The 22,337-nt window shown below is 56.3% G+C and overlaps 2 protein-coding genes across 13 annotated transcripts in view; one reads left to right on the plus strand and one right to left on the minus strand.

Moving 5' to 3' along the window:
* Positions 1 to 7,910, plus strand: part of KLC1 (kinesin light chain 1) — a 57,240-nt gene extending 49,330 nt beyond the window's left edge. For 4 of the 9 annotated variants that reach the window (XM_063089383.1, XM_063089385.1, XM_063089388.1 and 1 more), the window contains one exon: positions 223 to 3,573. In XM_063089383.1, the coding sequence (XP_062945453.1) occupies positions 223 to 288 (66 nt within the window). In that variant the 3' untranslated portion in view covers positions 289 to 3,573. Of the gene's footprint in view, positions 1 to 222; positions 3,574 to 5,233; positions 5,507 to 6,994; positions 7,082 to 7,525 lie in introns of those variants that run through there. The other 5 variants (XM_063089381.1, XM_063089384.1, XM_063089382.1 and 2 more) reach the window with 3 other exon arrangements.
* On the minus strand, positions 1,280 to 22,143 carry XRCC3 (X-ray repair cross complementing 3). Of its 4 annotated transcripts, none has more exons than XM_063089401.1 (9): positions 22,125 to 22,143; positions 17,910 to 18,011; positions 17,455 to 17,545; positions 15,008 to 15,145; positions 13,185 to 13,397; positions 9,193 to 9,347; positions 5,576 to 5,788; positions 5,378 to 5,424; positions 1,280 to 1,707 (listed from the first exon to the last, which is right to left on the minus strand). In XM_063089401.1, exons 3-9 carry the CDS (start codon positions 17,507 to 17,509, stop codon positions 1,683 to 1,685), a joined length of 846 nt encoding a protein of 281 aa, XP_062945471.1. In that variant the 5' UTR covers positions 17,510 to 17,545; positions 17,910 to 18,011; positions 22,125 to 22,143; the 3' UTR covers positions 1,280 to 1,682. The 4 variants fall into 4 exon arrangements, with proteins under 4 accessions (XP_062945471.1, XP_062945468.1, XP_062945469.1 ...); XM_063089398.1 differs by lacking the exon at positions 1,280 to 1,707 and adding an exon at positions 3,772 to 5,272; XM_063089399.1 differs by lacking the exons at positions 1,280 to 1,707; positions 17,910 to 18,011; positions 22,125 to 22,143 and adding exons at positions 3,772 to 5,272; positions 15,411 to 16,259 and having other exon boundaries at positions 17,455 to 17,533.
* Positions 22,144 to 22,337: the final 194 nt, after the last annotated feature.

Consider the following 22,337-nt stretch of genomic DNA (forward strand, 5'->3'; position numbering starts at 1 on the left):
AGTGGTGTGGGTACAAGAAAGTATTTTTGTTTTACCAAGGTCTGTAGTTGACACAGTCTTTTAATCAACTTCCTGGTGTTCACAGACGCGTATTTAAGCATTGGGACTGTGTGTGCTGATGTGGACTTGGGCCACTACTGTTTTTAGGCCTATGATCACTTGAAGCTGGTGTCATTTGAAGTACTGGTTAAGTATAATTTTTCCATTTGTTTTTTCATGCAGGAACGAAATAATTGTCTAGCAGACTCAAGAGCTCTGAGTGCCAGCCACACTGACCTGGCCCACTAAGGGTCAGGCAGAGCTAGATAAAACCCCTGAGACTAATGGAGCACTGAGACCCTCCAAGTCCCCCTCCCCACACCCTCTCCCCCGTCCTGCCTGGGAAGCACTAGGTCACAGCCCTTGGTGGTGGCCAGGCTTCCTTTCCTAGGTAGTGATGTCCACCTGCCCCTGGAGGTGTGCCTTTTAAAAAAGACCCAGCAGCCGTGCCCCAGAATTCTGCTGAGCTGTCTGCAGTCCTGGCGCTGAGAGGCTGAAACACGTGCGAGACCCGGCGGCGTGGCCCAGGGGGGCAGAGGTGGTGCCCGCGTCGGCTTCAGCATGTTCGGATGCTCACGCTGCTCATGGACAGTCGCACTTTCTGCCTGCCACCTTTTTGCCGTGACACCAAAATCCATTTTAAATTTTAGTATTGTAATAAGGCTGTAAATTAAGACTCTGGAAACTTAAACTACATTCTTTTAGTGATAAGCATTTAGTGATCGGTGGCGGTAAAGCCTGAATTTAGAGGAAAGTGGGTGATGAGGAATAGGGAGAAGTGAGTAACCTCCCGGTAGGGGCTTCACTTCCTCTGGGTCTGTTTCTGAAGTCTGGGCATGGGAGCTTGGCCTGCGGCTCTGCTGGATGCCTCTGGGGTCCTACACCCACCCCCTTTGAGTGAGTTTTCTCTCTCCTGGTGGCCCCTGTACACTAAGCACATAGAGATGTGTGGGTTTTTTTTTTAAGTTGAACTTTTTCAAACCAACCCTAAGGCATTATTTTTTAAGGTAATCTGTAAGACTAAGCAGTAGGTAGGAGAATACAAAACAAACGACAAGGTACACGGTGATCCCAGATCACAGCAGCTCTGAAAGGACCATGTCTACACCATAAGTGGGGCACCAAGGTGCATCCTTTGGGCCTGAGAGGGGATCTGAAGTCTTAGCTTTAATTAGTCCGTAGAAAACTGACCATTCTTGTGTAATGTCAGGTTTTGATTGTAATTTATTTTAATTGGGCAATGTAGGCAGTGTCACAGCAAGGGCACTTGTTTTCGTTTGCTTCCAGCTATCTTGCAGCTTTTGCTTGTGAGTGGCGCTGGCCAAGGGGCCGCGGCTGCCCCTGCCTGGTGTTCCAGGCCAAGCGGAGACCTGGGCTGAGGGCATGAGACGGCAGTGGCCAGGGCTTGTCACAGTGAAGCTAGACTTGAAAATACCTTTAGAAGTTTCATTCTGTTGAATACTGTCTCACGTCACAGACTGCTGTGTTTGTGGAAAGGCATTTGTCCCCTCTGAGATAGTCACCGGTGAGTGCCTGGCCTCACGGCTGCCCCACGGAGCTGACGCCATCTCCTGAGCTGTCACCTTGTCCCTACTCCTTTTCTGAGCCTCCTGACTCCAGTTAAAATTTGCAGCTTCTGATGGTCAGGAACTTATTTCCAAGTGCCACCTAGAGGTGTTTGAAAAAAATTCAGTAAGTTGTGGGAAGCCACCGCCCGACAAAAAGCCACCCAAGAAACAAGGGTAGAGCCATGTTCTTTAGAGATCACATTGCAGGAGCTCTGGGCAATGTGACGTGGCCACTCGCACCTTGCCGTGTCTGTTTGGCACCTCCCAGGTGGAGAGGGGCCAAGGAGCTGCCCAGTCTCCCTCCCTCCACTGCAGCTGGAGTTTCTTCTCTCTGCTGAAAAGCAGAGGCAGCGTGTTTGAAACCCGGACAGTTTCCCGTAGTGACAGTTCTCTTTGGAAAGACAAAGGGCATTTAAGAAAGAATAACCATGGGGCTGAATGTCGGATTGAATTTCAGCTCCCAGACTGATGGGGACAGACAGGGCTGTGCCGGTGGCCACTGTTGAACCAGGCCTGGCTTCGAGCCCGTGGGCCCGGTGCTGCTGAGGTCGTGGTTGTTGGGGTAAGAGAACCAGAGGCCTCCATGAAGCCAGGCCGCGTAGGAAACTTCGTGTTTCCGAGAGGGAGAGCTCACTGGGCATCGGCAGCTTCTGGTTTGTGAACTTGCGTAAGAATGTAAACCAAGCAGGCTGTCACCTGCTTCCAGCAGGGTGGTCTGAATTGAACATTCTGAAGAGAGAAGCAGTGGGCCTGGCTGGCGGCCCTCTTCTTAGCGCTTTCCTTCTAGAAGGGAGACCCCAAATGAGAGCCAGTGCCTGTTTCTTCCTGGTTTCTGTCAAACATAACTTAAAATTTAGTCGCCCTGACCAGCAGCAGACAGGCAGTTGAGAGCTGGCATCACTCCCTGCAGCAGCAGTGCCCATCTCTAGTGACTATTCCCCAGGAAAGTCCATGTCCGAGGCTGGATGTCACAGGAAAGCTTGTGGGTCATGGGTGCAGCTGAGGCAGAAGCCAGGCCTCCAGGGAGGCCCGGGACACACCCCAGGGAGGCGCTCATTCCCTGGTGGTTATAGCACTGCAGGGTCACCCGGTTAGCGGTCTCCTGGGAGCTGAGAGTTCCCGCCTTGTGTTTGCTCAGAAAGCCACCAGGAGTGTGACGTGGTTAGAAATTCACTGTGTTAAATATTGCTAAGGATACATGTTTACAGTTTATAGAGCAGATTTTCCATTGTCATAACTTCATGGAATTTCACTGGAAAGCACGTTTTGTATATGAAACTAGTATCTGCTACATCTGCACTTAATTTTGAGCACTGCGTAATCAGATTTGCAAAAACTGGGACTGGCACTTAATAGCACTGACCAAAGGCAGGGCTAAAGTCAGCTCCCGGGTCTTGCTGGGGTAGACAACACCGTGCAGGGAACTGGGCCAGCAGTCTTAGGGCCCAGACACAGAGACATGTGTTTTGTTTACATTTAGTTCCCCAACATTGTGGGGAAGACCTTAAGTGTTTTAAAGTATTTTATAAAACGGTGAGGAAGTAACCTTTAGGGGTTGCAGATCTGCGAGGGCTCTGCAATTAGTCCCTGAGGGAGGGTCTTCAGTGAGAGGCTGAGGCCCCAGGCAGGGTCAGGGGCTCCCCCGGGGATGGGCTGTGCACCTACTCGAGGCTCCTCCTGCTCTGGCTCCTAAGGGAGTGGTCAGTGGTCCTGGGACAGCCTGGAGGGTGGCCCCTCCTTGGGCACGTGGGTTCTGTGGTGGGGGGCACCTCGGGATGAGTGAGGCGGGCTGAGCTCATGGGGGGTGATCCTGCCTGTGTGTCCAAGAGTGTGTCTTCTGTTATGTGCGCCTCCACCTTGGAGCTATAGTTGTATTTTCTAATTGTTGGTTTGACTTGTCTAGAAAATCATGTGGAATTGTTTATATTTAATCACAAAAATAAAATATTTTATTTCCTGTTGTAAAGTGCCTGCACTTTTGCAGAAATGCTGTTTTGCAAAAGTCCAACCCCCAAGGTATCTTTCTTATGTTTATGCTAGCCGTTCTTTATGTTTTTACGGTCATAGACTGCTTTGAAAATCTGATGAAAATTATAAATCGGTTATCCTGCCCTAGAAAAATGCACAAACAGAAAAAGTCTGCACAATTACAGGGTTTTACAGATCCTACCCCCCCAACAACCCCCACCCCCAGGCTGACACAGGGCAGGGCCTCAGCTCCTCATCTGTGGGGGGGACAATGTCTGGCTGAGGGCTCTGAGAGAACAGTCAAGTTGCCTGACTGTTCTGTACCTCAGTTTCCCTACCTGAAAGCAGGAATAGTAACAGTACCCATCTCCGAGGTGTGACAAAAACGTAAATGAACATACATATATTACTTAGAGCAGCGCCTGGCAAACAGCAGCTCATTAGAGAAGTGGTCCCAACGCTACCAGTGCATCCATTTTAGTATATTATTGAGCCCTGCTTTGCCAAGCGGCATGTGGACACACAGGCTGGGTATGACGGGGGTTGGAGTGGTCACAGCTCTGCCCATGCAGAGGCTGCGTGTCTCGATGACCAGATGGTCAGGTCCTGGAGCCTGTGCTGCCAGGAGGTACTGCTTTCTATCTGGAATTAAGGCCGGGCTACAGGGTGTGGTGAGTCTGTGCAGGTGTCCTGCCACATCTAAAGGGCTATGCTGCTGTTGCTGACAACCACTGGGGCCAGGTGTGGGGGAGGTCCCGAGGACACACAGGGATGCTGCCTCCATTTTAAAATAAAATTTCCCTTTGCCCTCAGCTGTGCTCCTAACAGACTGATGTACTTTCACAAGCAGCCCCAAAGCTTCTATGCCCCTTCGTCAGGCCATGGTGGTGGCAGAAGCAACGACACAGTCAAGTTAGCCTTGTCTCCTACCCTCAAAGTCTCTGTACCCCCATGGCCTGATGTGTTTCCTCCACCCTGCACCAAACCAAGGTTTTAGGGGGTGGAGTGTGTCTGGGTGGGACTTCGAGGGGGGGGGCTGAGGACCACCCTGCTGGGAGGCCCCTCAGGGCAGGGTCCCGGGGTGGGGGAATCTGAGGCCTGGGGCCCAGGGGAGGCTTGTGGACCCCGATGCCCCGTGGCGTTAGGGGGGAAGCAGGGCGTGGGCTGCTGGGCTGGTCCTCAGAGGACAGATGGGTCACCAGGGCTGGCTGTTTCTGGGGGTGGGGGGTCCGCACAGTGACTCCCTAGCAGCAACGCCAGGCCCACCTGGCTGGGCGTGCCCAAACAGCAACAGCAGGAGACGAGCCCGCAGTCCCCAGTCTCTGGTGGGGAGGGTCAGGTCCATGGTCACTAAACTACCTTTGGTTGAGAAAGTGCAGCTGATGGCCACAGAGACCTCAAGAAACTCAATTAAGAAGCTGTGCTTGGTCCCTGTAGACGGAGTTTTAGGACATGTTCGGGCCTTTCTGCAGCTGTCACATCAGCAGGACTCAGTCCCAGGCATCCCTCGCACCCCTTCCTCGTTGACCGTGTAGGAGCAGGAGGAGGGGGGCAGGTGAGGGGCGAAGAGCACGCGCAGGGTCCGGGTGGGGTGGCCGGCCATGGCCTCCTCACGGCGCCGGTCGACCATCAGTCTCATCAAGAGCTGGTTTGCCCAGGTTATGCCAAGAGCTGGAGAGACGCGCTCATTGCAGAAGCTGAGGCACAGAACACAGACCCGCTGTGGCTCTAACACCCGGCTGCCCGCCCACCTCAGCCAGGTGCTCCTCCTGCACCTGCGCACCAGAGACGCTCGCACTCACCCTGGCGGCCCAGGCGCCACCTCCTGCTCCTCCACGGCCTCCGTCACCTGGAAGATTCACATTTGGGTCAGCTGCAGCAGCTGACACTTCACAAGCTGCTGCCCAAGGAGTCAGAGGCCACCGCCCTGCCTGCCTCCCGCCCACTCCCGCCCGCGCTGCGTCCTGGGTGCCCTGGCACACTGCTCGGCCCTGGCCCACCTGGTTGATACACAGCACGGGGCTCCGGAAGGTGCTGCTCAGCCGCTGTAGCTCGCCCCCCAGCAACTGCAGAAGCCTGGCCCTGGGGGCTGAGGCCTGGCCCGCAAATTCACAGCGGAATGGGGCTGCCACCGAGTCGATGATCACCAAGCGGGCCATGCCCCGCGACAGCAGGATGGAGACCTTTTTACTCACACACTCCAACAAGGTGTCCTGTGGGATCCGGGGAAGGGCCGTCATGGCCTGTGCCGTGTTGGCCAGTCCTGTTAGATGGTCACCATGGCCCTGGGTTCCACGGCCTTCCAGCGCTGTCCTGTGTGCTGCTGCCCGCCCACCTGGGGCTGAGGACTCTGCTGCAGCCCATGTGTCCTGAGTCTTGATTTTGAAATTTTCTCACAAAGGCTCCAATTACATTATATAAGCTTTCGGCCCCTCACAGCCCCATCCCTCCACGCTCTGTCCCCTCCTCTTGCCCTCAACCATATCAGCACCACCCTCTGGGGACACTTCCTTTCCCCTGACTCCTGTCCCTGCCTCACTGGCTCCTCTCCATGGTCCACAGCCCACAAATCCCCCAAACTCAGGCCTGTCAACGCCCTGCTGTCCCACCCCGGCACCTGCGGCTGAGCCTCTCCCGCCTCCCGTTGTGGCGTCATCCCCCTCACCCCCCGCAGTCATCCCAGTGACCAGCCTCCCTCCTTCAGTGGCCCCACATCAGGTACTGAGACCACCCAGGCCTGGCCACACCTCCAAGGCCAACCTGTGGCTACCATGAGCACCTGGGCTGTGCTTTCCAGGCGGGTCTGGACACCCTTCAGGCTTCTGTTGCTCAGGCAGGTCAGGGCAGGACAACTTCTGCCAGCAGGTGGGGCGGGGGTCCCACACTGTCCTGCACACACTGGTCGTCACCCAAACGTGAGCATAACAAGCCCCAGGCACAGGCTGCACCCTGGGAGACATCCTGTTCTCTGAGGTGTTCTCTTAGCCCTGTGGTCTGGGCAACCCTGGCTGGGACTGGGGGTAGAAACAGTCCCATGCCTCCCACACTCCCCTCCCTGGGGAAGGCAGGTGCCCTCAGGCCTTCCCCTTGGGGCTGCTGTGCCGTTGGCACCGGGGCTGGGCGGGCCTCTAGCTGCAGAGCCCATGCAGCCAAGGCAAGGGAGGAGCCTATGGGGAGGTGGTCAGACGGCTGCTCCTGGGCACAGAGCAGGGCAGAGTTTAGGCTCCATGGACGGACACTGGGACAGGTGAGGGGCCCCCAGCCTGACCCTCAAGTCCAAGGTCTACAGGCACAGTCACCACCAGCCAGAGGGTGCCCAAACATTGGGCATTGGACATCCGTTGTGTCTGGAGCTCTACAGAGTTGAGGAGGGTCTGATTCCCAACCCCCAGTGAAATGGAGTCTGTGCTTGTCCCCAGGGCATCTCCAGCAGAGCCTCTTTTTGTGGAGAACGACAGCAGCGGCCTGGAAGACGCTAACGTGAGTCCCCCCACCCCCTGCAGCAGGTGCGTGTGGGACTTGCAGTTGGAGGAATTTAAGGGGCCCGCGTGCTGGGGACACCTCGGGATGGGCAGGAGGTGACTGCGCCTGCTCACTGCAGGACTGGGCCCCCAAGAGATATCATTCAGAAACCCCATCCTCAGGCAGCGGCTGAGGGCCACGGAAGGGGTGGGAGTGGGACAAGTGTGGCCCCCAAGGCTCTGCTGATGCAGGAGAAGGGGAAGGCCTGGTTTCAGAGCCAGGCCCCTGGCCCTCCAGGGAGCAGAGACCAAGATGCACAGGTCCCCTGAGACCCCTCGGCCCCTGAGAGGCTCATATCCAGCACCCCCCTTCTCTAGGCAGACGCAGGGGGTGGGGAGGCTTCCCAAGAGAGCCGTTTCCAGAACAAGCTTAGAAACGCTACCCCTGGTCTTGGCAGTCCAGCTCTGACCTTCAGCCTTCTCTTGTAGTGACCCCTGCCTGGCCCTGCTCTGGATGTCCCAGGACAATGTCCCTGTGTGCCGCCTGGAGCTGGCCTTATGATAGCTGGTGGAAGCTGGGAAGGCCTGTGAGCTGGAAGCCTGCAGCACCAGCTTTGTGTCTCCACATCATGTGCCATAGGCACCACAGTAACCACCACCTCTGGCTGGGCCTGCGTGAGCTGTGCTTGGCCCGGGTGGCCCTAAGCCCAGCAGGACAGGTGCGGCCCTGCCCTTCCCGGGAGACCTGCGGGCAGATGTATCCTGAACCTGCTTGGTCCTGGGTGTCATTGCTCATGTGTTAATTCCCTGCATTGAGTGTGATAATGTATTTTATTGTAAATTTTTTAAAAATTAAAAGTTTACATGCCTTACATATTACTTGAAGGTTCCTTTAATAACAACTCTTAAAAGTGGGGGAAGGCCCACCCAGGAGCTGGGGGCTAGGCTTTGTTTCCTTGTTTATTTCTGGTATACTGGGGATTCCTGAACTTCCCCCTTTCCTTCCTCCTCCTCCTTTCCTTTCGTTACGCTTCCCTCCATGGACTCACAACCTTTCTAAGTGGAAAAGCTGGCCAGGTCGTGGCGCTGCTTCCCTGGCAGCAGGAGAGACTTGGGTCCGTGGATGGCCCCCCACAGGCCCTTGTCCTCAGGAAGGGGGCCATCCATGGACCCAAGGACACAGGCCCTCATCCTTGTCCCTGCCATGGGGCCTCTGCTCCATGCCCAGCCAGCATCGTGGCTCCCACCGTGACTTGTGTGCAGGAAAGCCAGCAGCCAGGCAGTGGTTGGGGACCCGAGGTGGTGCCAGGTGGGGCAGCGCCTCACGACTGTGGGAGCCCCAGGGCCCCCAATAAGGGCAGACTTTCCATCAGAGGCAGGAGTGAAACAGCACAAGCTCCTTCTGCCATGGCAGCGGGCTGCAGGCAGGAGGTGGTGGGACTGGGCCCTCAGCCCCCATGGGGGCTTCTCTCCCCAACTCTTTCCTCCCAGGCAGCTTCGACAGGTGACATACAGGTCACCCTGCTAAACCGGAGTCTCAGATGACCAGTTGTGTTGTCGGTGTGAATGTGGGGCAGTTATACTAGAGCACGACTGCTAACTGAAATTCAGATTTGACATGTGTCCTGGGGGTGTGCGCATGCGTGCATGCACAACCGGCAGCCCTGCCTGCTGGCCCACAGCGCCTTCTGACCAAGACTCTAGTTGACCACCTGCGGCCAGGCTCCTGAGCTTTCTAGGCCCATCTGTGCACGACCTTATGAAATCTAGGTTTCAAGAAATCCAAGAGCCTCTTGCTCTAGGCAGCAAGAGGTCCCTCCCCACATATCCGGTCAGGTTCCTCCTCTGCCACCCTCAGGTGATGTCTGGTCACTTGGCCCATCTTCAGCAAGAATCTTGTTAGGTCAGTTTAGCCAGAATCCCCCTCCCTGGTGTAATTTCCCTCCACTGACCCCACCCTTGGCTATAGATCCCCACTGGCCCATGCTGTGCTCTGAGTTGAGCCCAGTTTCTCTCCCACTGCGGTCCCATTGCCGTGGTCCCTGTACCTCTCAGATGGTCCTGAATAAAGTCTTTCTGACCGTGCTTTAACAGGTGTTACTGAATATTTTCTAACACCCCATTCACGGAGGGCTGGAGAAGCTACAGGCACTCACCACGTCAGCCACGTGCTCAATGAAGATCTGGTCGCCAAATCTGATCTTCCCGAGCACCTTCCCTGGGACATCTGCACGTAGCCGCTGCTGCTGAGCGATGAGCTGCTGCAGTCGCTTGCTTGGGAAGACGTCTTCTGTGCAGACATACACAGCCCCTGCAACCAGAGCGCCCGCTGATCCCAGGGGACCTGAGATGGGACCGCGGCCGCCACACCACAAATGCAAACACCCCGCACTGCGTTTCCCACTTGGTCACTTACAGGCTCTGCCCTCCAGCCTGAGCAGGGTGGCAGGCTGGGCCTGTTCTCAGGCTGGTCAGGTGGCCCCATGGAAACAGTCTGGGCCTCCATGACACTGGGTGAGCATTTCCCCTGTCCCAGGCCCTGGGCCGGAATGGCCACAAATGGGCTCCCTCCCCTCCTGTCAGGGCTGGGCAGGGAGTGAGCAGAAGTATTGGGACCAACAGGCTCTGGAAGGTGCCCCTCCCTCAGGCACATGGAGCCCTTGGGACTCCTTGAGCAGACTTTCCTCTGCGCCACTCAGGCTCCTCCCACAACCCTGGCCGTGTCTCTGCTGTGATTGAAAAAGCCAGTAAACAAGTAACGAGCAGTCAGTCACTTGGAGCCTGAACACACCCTGGGGCAGAATGCTGGCAGAGGCCAGACCCTTGCACCAGAGAAAGACCCTGAGAGTCCCACAGCCAGAGCCAGGGGCCACCTGAAATAAACCCTTACGCTGTGGGCAACTGATTTTCTGCAAAGACACAAGGACCATCCAATGGGTAAAGAACAGACTTTTCAACAAATGGTGCCGGGATCATTGGATATCCACACACAAAAGCATGAACCTAAACCCCCTACTTCACACCATATGCAAAAATCAACTCAGCCTGGGTCAAATGTGAGCACTAAAACCATAAAACTCTTAAAAGAAAACACACAGGTGAATCTTCATGATCTCAGATTAGGCAATGGTTCTTAGATATAATACCAAAAACATAAGTAACCAAAGAAAAATAGATAAATTAGATTTCATGAGGATGAAAAATGTTTCTTGGTAGGATATTATCAAGAAACTTAAAAGCCAATCCAGAGAGAAAATATTTGCTAATCACATATCTGATAAGGGATTTGTATCCAGAATATATAAAGAATTCTTAAACCTCCATGATAAAAAGACAATCTTAAAACGGGCAAAAGATCTAACAGACATTTCTCCAAGAAGACACGTAAGTGGCCAGTAATCACATGAAAAGATACTCAACATCATTAATCAAAATTGTGTCCCCGGGCCGGCCCGTGGCTCACTCGGTAGAGTGCGGTGCTGATAACACCAAGGCCCCGGGTTCGGATCCCATATACGGATGGCCGGTTCACTCACTGGCTGAGTGTGGTGCTGACAACACCAAGTCAAGGGTTAAGATCCCCTTACTGGTCATCTTTTAAAAAAAAAAAAAAAAATTGTGTCCCCATCACCACAATCTAATTCCAGAACATTTTTATCACCCTCAAAAGAAACCCCCACCATGAGCAGCCACCTCCCGTTCTCTCCCCCACCCCCTGGAAACCACTAATCCACTTTCTGTCTCTGTGGATTTGCCTGTTTGGACATTTCACATACGCGGCTCTTGCGACTGGCTTCTTCCACTTGGCACTGTGTGTTCAGGTGCACCCATGTCATAGCATGTGTCACAATCTCATTCCCTTTTATGGCCAAACTCCGTTCCACTGCATAGACAGACCACATGGTGTTTGTCCATCAGCTGATGGCACCTGGTGTTTCACTCTTGGCTGTTGCGAGCAGTGCTGCTGTGAACACTCGGTACAAGTCTTTACATGGACACAAGTCGTCATTTCTCTTGGGCTTAGACCTAGGAGTGGAATTGCTGGGTCATATGGTCATTCTGTGTTTAACTCTTTAAGGGGCTGCCAGACTGTTCTCTACAGCAGCTGCACCATCTTACAGTCCACCAGCGGTGAGCACGTCAGGGCCCCTGTCTCTCCAGGTCTTTGCCAGGTGGGTCGTTCTTGGCCATAAAAGGGAACTCTGAGCAGCCATAAAAGGTAACTCTGAGTGGTCATGGTGAGGACACATCTGCATCTCATCATTTCCAAGGGACACGCGGTCAGCCTGTTGCTGACGGCCAGCATTTGCTCCCATCCTGCTCACTATTCCCGAATGCAGCGGGTTCTCCCAGAATCTCACCAGTCATCCAGGACCCCTCATTGTCACAGGGTCACCCTCACACCGACAGCTCCTGAGTTCCTGGTGTCCCTGCCTCCTGGAGGAAGCAGGCGTGGGGCCTGGGCCTCAGAGCACCCAGCAGGGTCCTGGTGCTTCTGCCACCTGCATGTCCCCTGACCCCCCAGTCAGAATGCAGGGGTGGGACCCACGTAGGGGTCACAAGTAATCCACACAGGTGAAGAGAAGGGAACTGGATCACACAGGGCAGAGGAGGGGAGACCATCTAGACCAGCAGGACAAGGCGCCTTCCCCACCCCAGGTCCAGGCAGGACCCTATCAGTCTGGGCCAGCTTGTCCTGGTGTGAGGGACACAGGCTTTGCCACAGATCCTCCTGCCCTTAGCTGAGCGTGTGGTGCCCCCAGGAGGCTGGTGCTGGGAGGGGGAGGAAGGAGGCACCGGGCCACATGCCTCTGTCTCCACAGGCTGGCTCTGAGACCCTCCCTACCTCACATCAGCCTTTTCTGTTACCCACAGTCCAGGAAAGTGCCTACTGTGTGCCAGGCTCGCATGGGCAGAGGCAGACCTGGCCTGGATCCAGCAGTGGAAGGAGACTCTGGGATCCCCGCTGGGCTGGGAATGTTGGACGGGCTTGGGGAAGGGGTCCTGAAGCCTCCAGGTCCCTGGGGTGGAGGAAATGTGGGCATTCTGAAGGACCCAAGAGGCTGCGGGCAGGGGCTGGCTGGAGGGGCCGGGGTGGTGCGGAGCCAGGCCAGGCTCAGGAGTGACACGTGGTGGTGGGCCCCCATACCCCCTCACGGGCACAGGGATCAGCGCAGGAGGGGTAGGGCAGGGCCCAGAAGGCGGCTTGGGTCTCCACCCCACATCAGGCCCCGCGTCCTCGAGATGCTGGCTGCCCTCAAGAAGGCAAATGGCGGAAGCTCAGAGTCGTAGCGAAACTGGATTTGCCCACAGCCCAGCACCAAGGACTCTAGACACGTAGGTGGGGGAGGGGAGCGCCCGTCGTTTTTGGAGCTCACTCACCTTGTCCCGGTCTCATTGCAGCGCCTCTGCAGGGTAGACTCATGACCCCTCTCTTCAAGGCCCCTTCCCTGTCCTCCCAGGCCCTAGGACAGCTCGGTGGCTCTTCAGGCTGCAGCCCCGCGACCAGCCAGAGGCCCAGGCGCCTGCACAAGGGCCACCCCTCCCCAAGAGCTGCAGGACAACAGCGCTTGCCTAGACGGGAGAGACCCCAGCTGGGGGTCTTCCCACACATGGTCAGGAGAGCCCTGCTCTAAGCCCCATGGCCAGCGTGCCCGGATGTGCTGGACGCCCATGGGAGCAGTGCAGACCCTGGCCCTGGGGCTGAACTTGACCAAGAGGAAACGGGTGAGATTCTTGTTCCCTGATGGCCAGAGGCCTCCATGGCTGGGTGGCCATTCCCTGGTGGCCAAGCTCCAGGCCTAGCCCACTCGGTGTCCCCGTCTGGGAAGCAGCCGGAAGGGGCCCAGCCGGGCACGGTGCCATCTTGTGCGTGCAGGTTTCAGGAACGACGCAGGAGTTGCTTGTTAAGGCCAGGGAGTGGAGACGGGTTTCCTCTACTGCAGCTCCCATTAAACTCACTTGAACACCTGACTCTTGAGACTGAGCAGGCCTGAACATGTTAGCCTAACTAAGCGAGTCCTCGCACTTCTCCTGTCACACACAGTGACCCCGGTAGGCCCCAACGGCACAGCCGGCCAATCCTGAGCTGAAGGACCACCAGGTCAGGACCCCCATCCCGGGCCCCGCGGGGAGGGTGCTCACTCACCGGCCTCCAGGCCTCCGTGCTGCTGTGGGAGCTGCACAGCCAGGCAGAGCTGCAGCGCCAGCTGGGTCTTCCCCGCCGCGCTGCGGCCAGCCAGCTCGGTGACACCCTCCAGGGGCAGGCCACCCCTCAGGAACCCATCCAGCACAGGGCAGCCGAGACTCAGGCGCTGGTGCTGTGCCGGGAACCGCTCCTTCTGCCGGTGCAGGTGCAGCGCTGTGGAGGAGGGAGGGTCAGCCTGGCATGCCTGCGACTGCGCTGTGCCGGGCAGGTGACTGCAGTCACACGGGGGCGGGCAGGGAGCCAAGGGCAGGCAGGAGGCAGCCTGGCTGGGAAGCATAGTGTGCACCAGAAACAGAATCACTGAGAACCTGCCCCATTAGACCACCTCAGCAACCTTCAGGGAGTGATCCACCCGGACGTTCCCCTAAGAAGGAGCCTCTCCTGGTGGCCGAGCACCAGCTGCTGAAGGAGGCCCTGAGTCCAGAGCTGCCTCTGGCCCCTGAAGGGGCAGTACAGAGCTGGCTGCCTTCAGCCGCTGCCCCCAGGGATCTAAGGCTCCCTGACAGTCTCAAGGTAAAGGGGAACTAGCAATCTACACAAACTGTCATGGTCCCAGGTTGTGTAACAGTTTTGAATAGGCTTTAAAATGGCTCAGACTTCAATGTTGTTTATGTGAAAACATAAAAATCACACAGAAGGTGCATCCTGCAGCAAGAGGCACTTCCACGTCAGACCAGAATGGGGACCAGCCTGCCGAGCAGCCAGACGCCACTCGGGCCTCAGCCTCACCCTCCCCCGTGAGCCTCTCCTCCTGGGGGCAGGTGGGGCAGCTCCCGGGGGAAGGGCTTTGCAGCCCCTGACTTGAGAGGAGCAGGGGCCCTGGGTATGTTCACACATGCACACAGGCAATCACATGCACACGTGTGCACACATACACACCCTGTGCCGGTCGGCATTCTGACAGATACTCCTCTAGAAGGACCCTGGTCACAGCCTCTCGGTCACCAGACCTCGGACATGCCATGTGACACCAGGATCCTTTGGGTGAGGCTCAAGGCATGACATGAGGCGCAGGCTGAGTTCATGGCCTGAGGAGCGGACTCATCCCGCCTGGTCAGCGCCTGGGGCCCTCAGCTCGGGTAGAGCTGGCAAATGTGAGAAGCCCTGGGAGCCTGCCCATTTGTAGCATGTTCCACAGGGTGGCATGTGGTGGGGACCAACTACAGCAGGCCAATGCTTGGTATGGTCCATGGAGCCACCTGCAGGGGAGGGAGGACCCCCCCAGGTGAGGACCCCCAGCCGCCCACCAGGGCCTGCTCAGATGCAGAGACGGATGTCTTGCTCTGCAGGGCACATGGGGCTGGGGGTGCTGGCCCAAACCCCCTGAGAACAGGAACCAGCCTGGAGCCTCCTCACCTGCAGGCCCATGGGCCATGAGCTGGGTGGGCCAAGACCTGGGTTTCCTGTACACAGTGGTGGGACCTGGGCAGGTCCCTCGGCTGCCTAGGCCAGTCTGGCCAGGAAGCCCCCAGGCTGTAGCACCTTGGCCGTCACTGTGCTGTTTCCGCTCCATGCCGGGCAGGCCCAGGGGGCTCTGGGCTGTCTCTGTTGCCAGCACAGCCCCTGCTTCCTGTGCCCCCACCTGTCCCCCAGTGAGTCTCTCCTCCGCATGAGACTGTTCCTTAGTGGGAGGCTGTGACCACACCCCCCTACTGCCTGGAGCCTGGAGCACAACGTCCACACCGGTGATGGCAATCCACATGCCAGCCCCCAGCAGAAACCCCAGGCCACCCGCCAGCGCATGCTGGCCACCTCGTACCCACCTGTGAGGACACTGCTTCCCCGCAGGTGTAAGGAGGCCATTCTCAACAAGTGCTGGATGTCGGGGCGGGAGAGGTGGGTCAGTCTCTGCAAGTCTGGTCCAGAAAAGTGCAGAACCTCCTTAACTGATTTCAGTTTGGCTGAAATTACACAGATAAATTACAAGAAAAAGTCAGACTACAGTAACACAAGGCAACACAGCAACCAGTGTCTTGTGAGAGCATCGTGCCTCAGTTCTGGGGACACACGGGTAGGGGTTGGATCTATCCGCTCCCCGAAGTCCCTGGGAAATGCTGGATGGAGTGTGACAAATGGACGGGGCAAGAAGAGAAGGGGCTGGAGGCAGTGACTGCTCAGCCCTGGACACTTGTGACCTGGGCCTCAGGACCTTGGGTGGGCACTGACCTTGCACCTGCAGCAGTGGATGCCCCAGGTGCCGAGAGCCGGTGACCATCATCCAGTTCCAGGCCCGCTGAAAGCATCTCTCAAGAAAGGGCCAATGTACAAGCCAACACTGAGGCTTCTGCCGCCTCTGCCTGCAGGCCTGAACGCCAGGCAAGGGGAGGTGCCAGAAGGGGAGCAGAGCCCGGATCCACACCAATGGCAGCCGCACGGGACAGTTGGGATGGCCGGCGGGGACAGCCAACAGCACGTGAGAATTATAACCAGCAACACAAGCTGGGCAGATTACAGGGTTAAAACACCCCAAGGATCTGCTATTTTAGGAGGGCAAATACATCAATTTTGGTCTTGGATAAGTGCATTACTTTCTACTTTCAAACTAGTAGAAGAAAAAACCATTACAAATATAGCCAGCCAACACAAAAGGTGGCAAAAAAGAGAAAACATCACAAAGAAGCAGGACAAATAGCTCAGCATGAGGGAGATTTAAACCCAAATATATCAGTAATGACCTCAAATACATATGCACTGAATGCTCCAGTTAAAAGACAGAGACCATCAGACTGGGGCACAGAAAAAGCAAAACACAACCACTGAAGTGCTCCCTGGAAAAGACACGTGGAAAACATAAGGCTACAGAAAGGTCTGAAGTAAAAGAAAGCGAACATGGATACTTCAAAATCAAAGTAGGCTTTCATGCAAAAAGTGCTGTTTCAGGAAGGTTCTGTTGGAGCAGCCAAAGGGTTGGCTCTGGGGTCGGTTCCACGGCAGGACAGCCCTGCTGGCCAGAGCCTCACGGCCCCAGCGGCCTTCACAGCTGGATCTGCTGGGGCTTCTGGAAAAATTCCTCTTCTGGTAAGAGACACAGGTGAGAAAGAAGAGCTCCCCGGCACAGCCTGCTCCCCGTTCTCTGTCCCCAGACTGCAGGCCTCATGTCTGCAGCTGTGGCAGCCATCCTGTGACCATGAGGCCACAAACAGAGGAGGACGAAAAACCAACAGCCAAAGATGGAGGAGCAGGACAGTGAGACTCCCACCCACGACCCTGCCCCAGTCACCAAGCTGCTGTACCAGCCCCCAAGTGTGCTCAGACTCTTCGTTATGTAATTGACAAGTGCCCTAATGTTCAAGAATCTCTAACAGATACCCTGGGAGACAGGGAAGATGACAGCGCAGTCCCAGGACAACAGCTGCGCAGCCGGCCAAGAGAGCAGCCAGTGCGGGTGCAGTGGGGGGCAGGATGGGGGGCCTGGGATGGAAGCACCAGGAAGATGAGCAGGACAGGAGCTACCCAATCCTTCGAGCATTTAGCAAAGAGCCAGTGGTGCCCAACAGAGCCACTGGAGTATGTGGGAAAAATCAGCACATTAAAAAAGGAGGCAACTACTAACTCCAGGGGGAAAAAGCAAAGATACAAGGAAGAAAATGGTCATAGCTCTTGGCACCACCCCACCCCACCAGGCTGGGCAACGGCCAATACATACCCAGTCACAACCCTGACAGCTGATGGCTGACATGACCCAAACTCTGTTCTAACTACGGTGGGGGTGGGGGGAGGGGAGGGAGTAGGGGCACGTGGGGGCAAGTGAGCTCAGTCCTCACCCCACCAGGAAGTCTATGAGTCATCAACGACTCTGATGAAGCAAACACAGCAATATAAGCACATTATTTAGGGGCTCAAATGTAAATATTTTTAAAAATTGCTACAAGATTCATAAGTGGTTCCATTTCACTTTTTAGACAATATGCACACATTACTTTGATAAAAATAAAATTAACTGAAAAGTCCTTTCAGTTAAGAAAACACACACAGCTGAAAAATCTGCAGCACGGTCCAATGTCGGTGTAATAATCAAAATCAAGTGTCTTTTTTTAAAAGGTGGGTTTCTCTAAGGATCAAGGGTCTTTTAGGGAAGAGTAAGCGAGGGGGAGACTCAGACTGGGACAGCTAACGTTTTGTTAACTTGTTTTATATAAAGTACTGTATACATGTACATCCGCACATTTCACACTGCATATATTTTTTACATAAACACAAATAAATATACCTTTCTTAATTGCAGCAATAATTCTGGGATTCAGGTCCAATTGATCCACATCCATTTCTTCAGTGGGGTGGCTGCAAGCAGGAATAACTTCCTGGGGACAGACGAGACAACGGACAGATCCTGAGGCTCTTGTAACTCACAGTGCTGTGGGAGCCAAGGGTACCAGAGAAGTGATGGCAGCTGTGGTGTGTGATCCAGGTGGCAGTGTCCTCTACCAGTGTGGTTAGGCCTCCACACTGCACCACAACACTGTCTAGGTAAGTCTAAGGCAGCATTTTTGCAGAGCAATTTACCTCTAAGAAATTGGGCAGCTTAGAAACCTTGGACTCGTTGTGGACACTGACGCACTTGGGAAACATCCCCCAACCCACCAACGTTCTGAAGGTCGACAGCAGCTCACGGTGCTTCAGAACCAAGCGTGTCCTCTGGTCGTGGGTCCTCGGCACCAGACTCACCTCTCTTGGCCTCGGGAAGATCACGCAGTCCCAGACCCACTCCACGGAAGCATCTTTTGCTTTCTCCAGTTTAGTTTCCTTTAGATTGTCTCCGTGGGGATTCTGGAAAGAATATGAAAATTGAGTTTGGGATTTTGCAGGAGACTTGGGGAATATGAACCTGAGCGGCCACCAGGCTGTTTCGGCTGAGAACAGTGGAAGTCCGGGTCCTGCCAGGCTGGCTGCCCGCCCTACATCCCTCGTCCCGCAAGCACGTGGGCAGCCGTCTCCAGGGAGTAGGCACCAGGAGCCCAGCCAGCACATGAGGACACCAGGCTTTCCTCGTGCCTCGGATGGCTGTGCAGGGACTCAGCCCAGGGTCACACAGGACCTTTCCAACAAGCCACTTGGTACCCCCTCTTCAGCCTCCCAAACAGCAAGGCCAAGAATGGGTGGAGCAGGCCAGGAGCCATGAGGGCTGAGCTCAGGGCACATCCTCTAGCAAGGCAGGCGCTAACCCAGCTGAGGGAAGGCTGGTGGCTGTGAGCAGGTGAGATGCTGCACTGGCCCGGACAATATTATATTGGTTTGGAGCTTCATGAACCAGGTAATTTGCATTTCCAATTCTCACGGGCTGGTAAGGGAGACACAGGCCTGGCCCCAGCCAGGCTGAGACACTGAAGACAGATAGTCCAAGCTCCAGGGCTAAGGTGGGGTGTGGGGGCATTGCTTTGCCTTGTGAACCATGACACCCTGACAGCCAGGTGCTAAGCAAGAGAATGCTAGGCTTGAGGGACATGTTTCCTGCCCTGGTCATAAGGCTCCTGGGGCCCCACAGCCTGTGGGTTTTCTGAGCCAGCAGCTGGTCCCATGTTCTGGCCTAGAGCAGGGGATAGGGAGGTTCTTGGCATCTGGCTGGTCAGGGCAGGAGACACACAGAGCCCCAGCCACAGGGTGGTTTGGCAGCTGGGGTCACCCTCTGGATGGGTCACCGTTAGAAAGGAGGTGGGGTTGGGCACAGGCCCCAGCTGGAACTCAGTGCCACGTGGATTCTAACCCGCTCAAACGTGCCAACAAAGCTGATGGCCGGTGTGGGGAGGTCAGATTCCTGAAGACAGGAAGCAGATAAAAAAGAGAAATACCACTTCCAGGAAAAGTATTATGTTGTGAAAGACGTGGCCAGGCCTCACCTGGACAGGAATCTTGGGGCCCTGAGGACAGGAAGAGGGTGGGGGGTGGCGTGAACTCAGGGCTGGCAGGAGACCCCATGACACACCCCACTGAGGCACCACCCAAAACACAGCTTGACAGCAACAGGCAGTTGTTTAACATTCTACAGCAACTGCTCGTCCACTCTTGCCGGCACCCCATGCCAAGAGCGACCCGACTGCTGCAAACAGGCATGTCCTGGACTGTCAGGAAGCTGTGGCCTCGGACTGGCCTGGATACAGAACTCAGATTCTACAGGTAGCTGGACACAGGCAGGAGCACCAGGAAGCCAGTGGGTGACTGTGACATCTCAAGCTCACGTGATGTGTTGGGGGCCATGGCACCTGGAAGCAGAGTGATGGCTGACAAAGGTTCTTTGCTTGCCCAACTGTAGTCAGGCTCCTGTGCCTTCTCCTAGGCTCATCTGCACATCCTTGGGAAATCCAGTTTTACCAAGAGCCCTGCTGAGTCAGCTTAGCAACAACCTCTCTCCCTCTGTATCTGGTGCCTACTCCTCCACAGCCTCCAGCTGAGTCTCATCACCCAGCCGGTCTTCAGCAAGAATCCTGTTCAGCTGGTTTACCCAGAGCCACCTCTCCCTGCTTCCTCTCAGTAACTTCCCATCCTCTGTCCCCCACCCTGCTCCTTGGCTGTAATCCCCACAGGCCCATGCAGTGTTTGGAGTTGAACCCAGTCTCTCCCACCCACTCATCAAGACCCCATCACCGTGGTCCCTGTACCTGTCGGGATGATCCTAAATAAAGTCTACCTTACTGTGCTTTGACAAGTGTCACTGAATAATTTTTTTCTTTAACACCAAGCACCTGCTGTGTCCCAGACACTGGCCCCGGAGCTCGATGGACAGCTCCACGCAGTGTCTTATCCTCCCCCCTCCATGAGGAGCAGGGGTGTGACCAGCCTGTTCCTAAGACGAGGGTGAAGGCTGTGCACAGGGAATGCCCAGCAGCGGGCAAAGGGCAGGCCTAGACATACTGACTGGTGCATCTTCCTGGAGCACCGAGCTAGGCCCCAGATCTCAGGGGCAGAGTGAACGTCCTGTGCTGCTTGGGGAGCACGACGAGTTCTGCAAGAGCAACGTTAGCAGGAACTGCTAGGCTCAAACTGAGGCCCCAGAACCACAGCAGTCCCTATCTGGAGCAGCCCTGGGTCTTCCCTGGCAGACTCACTTTTCTGTCTTGGAGCTCAGGAACCTGTTCTACAGCTTTGACAAGACTCTAGACACTTCCATGGCCTGGTGCTCTGGAGCATACCCCTGCCCTTCCAGAGTATGATGTCTGACCTCAACTCTGTACTTTGATAGTACACCTGAACTCAAGAACTTGATAGACATTTTTGAGAGCACAGGCCATGGCAGGCTACACTGTCGCCTGCACCTGGCATGCAGGCTGCGACATGGGGGCACTGTTAGCCGTGGTGCCAGTCTACAAAGCCCGACCCTCGTCTTTGCAGATGAAGCCAGTTTGTCTTAAGAACTGCTCGTATAAAGGGACCCTCCATCTTCAATGAGACTCTACTTTCCACAGAGGCCTGCTTACATCCTAATTGAGCCACGGGCCTCATAACTTTGGGGCTCACTATGGGTTTACGTGCCCATCTGTCCAGGCATTCTCTGTGAGGTTTCCCCACGCTATTCTCCCCCCTCTTTAAGCTTGTGAACCCTAAAACAAGTTCTTTCTAAGGCAATGAACCTTGTGATTAGAGAAGTCATACTTTGATCATCTCCTAGTTTCTGCCATGGCCCAGAGTAGGGCACCCCCTTGGCCCGTGCACGCTGGGGTGGGGGTGGCACTGCACAGAGGACGTGCCTCCACACGGAGCAGCCGTTCTGAGCTGCAGACACTGTGGCTGTAGCTTACTCACCACAATGAGGGACTGAAGGCAGGATGAGCAAGGCTTTCTTTCACAGCAGATGCATTAAAATAACCATGTTCAGCCCCTTCCACATCAACGCCAGGTCAGCTCGGTGCCAGAGAGTTACCCAAACAAACCAGAGGGCAGTGGGGGGAGCAGCCCCCTCACCCCCACAACCTGCTCCCCGCTTCCAAAGGGGGTGGTGAACTTCCAAGATCCCCGCAGCACCTCAACTATCGTAAGCTCACGACTGCTGGTGCCCACCAGCGCTGCTGGGAGGGAGCTTTTCCTACCAGTGATCTTGTGTGGCCAAGCCCGTCCTCCCACACCTGGGCCGCTACTGAGCTCTCTCCGGCACTGCTGGCCTGGGCCCTCTCCTCCTCTGGTTTCCTGGGAACAGCCTCGTCCCTTCTCTGGACCCTCCTCCTCTGAGACGTCCCCGAGTGATCTCACCCTGGGGCTTTCCGCACTCCCCATTCACCAATGGCTCCCCAGCCTCGGCCACCCCCGGGTGCCATGCAGACCTACCAACCGCCAGGAAACCAGGCTTGGCCCTCTCCCACCACTAAACACACCCCACTCACACTCTCCCCCACTGCCCTGTGTTGTGGCCAGAACCCAAACTGCTCCCCTTGCAGCTGGGCCTGGTCAAGCCCTGTGGGGTGACAGCCTGAAGGTTCGGCCTCCTCTCAGCACCTCTCAGCGGTGCTGATCCCGGCTCCACTGCCTCTCACAGGTTCCTTCCAAGCGCCTTCCTCAGCAGGACCTTCGTTCCTGCTGTCCCTTCTGCCCAGGTCGTGGGCAGGCTCCTAGGGCAGGGCTTGAGGGCTGGGGGCAGGGCACGTTGAAGACCCGCATCCCCTCCCTGCCCCAACCAAGCCCCCCACCCCGCCCAGCTCCCTCACGCTGGCCGCCCCCAGCCCCCAGCCCTGCCCAGCTCCCTCACGCTGGCCGCCCCCAGCCCCCAGCCCTGCCCAGCTCCCTCACGCTGGCCGCCCCCAGCCCCCAACCCCGCCCAGCTCCCTCACGCTGGCCGCCCCCAGCCCCCCAACCCCCAGCCCTGCCCAGCTCCCTCACGCTGGCCGCCCCCAGTCCCCCAGCCCCCCACCCTGCTGGGCCCCGACAGCCCCTGGCCGCCCGCACCACCATTCTCACCTCCCGCGCGCTCCACACACCTCTTCGCGCCGTCCCGCCCCTCTCAGCTTCCTCTTCCAATAAGTGCCCGGCGCCCTGCGCCGGAAAAGCCAATCAGAGACGCAGTGGCGCCTACGTGACTGACTAACTGACCACTCTAAAGTCTCAAACGCTCCGAGAGGGGCGGAGCGTTCCCGGGCAGGCCCTCGCCGCCGATTGGTGGTCGACCGCAGG

The sequence above is a fragment of the Cynocephalus volans genome, chromosome 3 (assembly GCF_027409185.1).
Source record: "Cynocephalus volans isolate mCynVol1 chromosome 3, mCynVol1.pri, whole genome shotgun sequence".
NCBI lineage: Eukaryota > Metazoa > Chordata > Mammalia > Dermoptera > Cynocephalidae > Cynocephalus > Cynocephalus volans.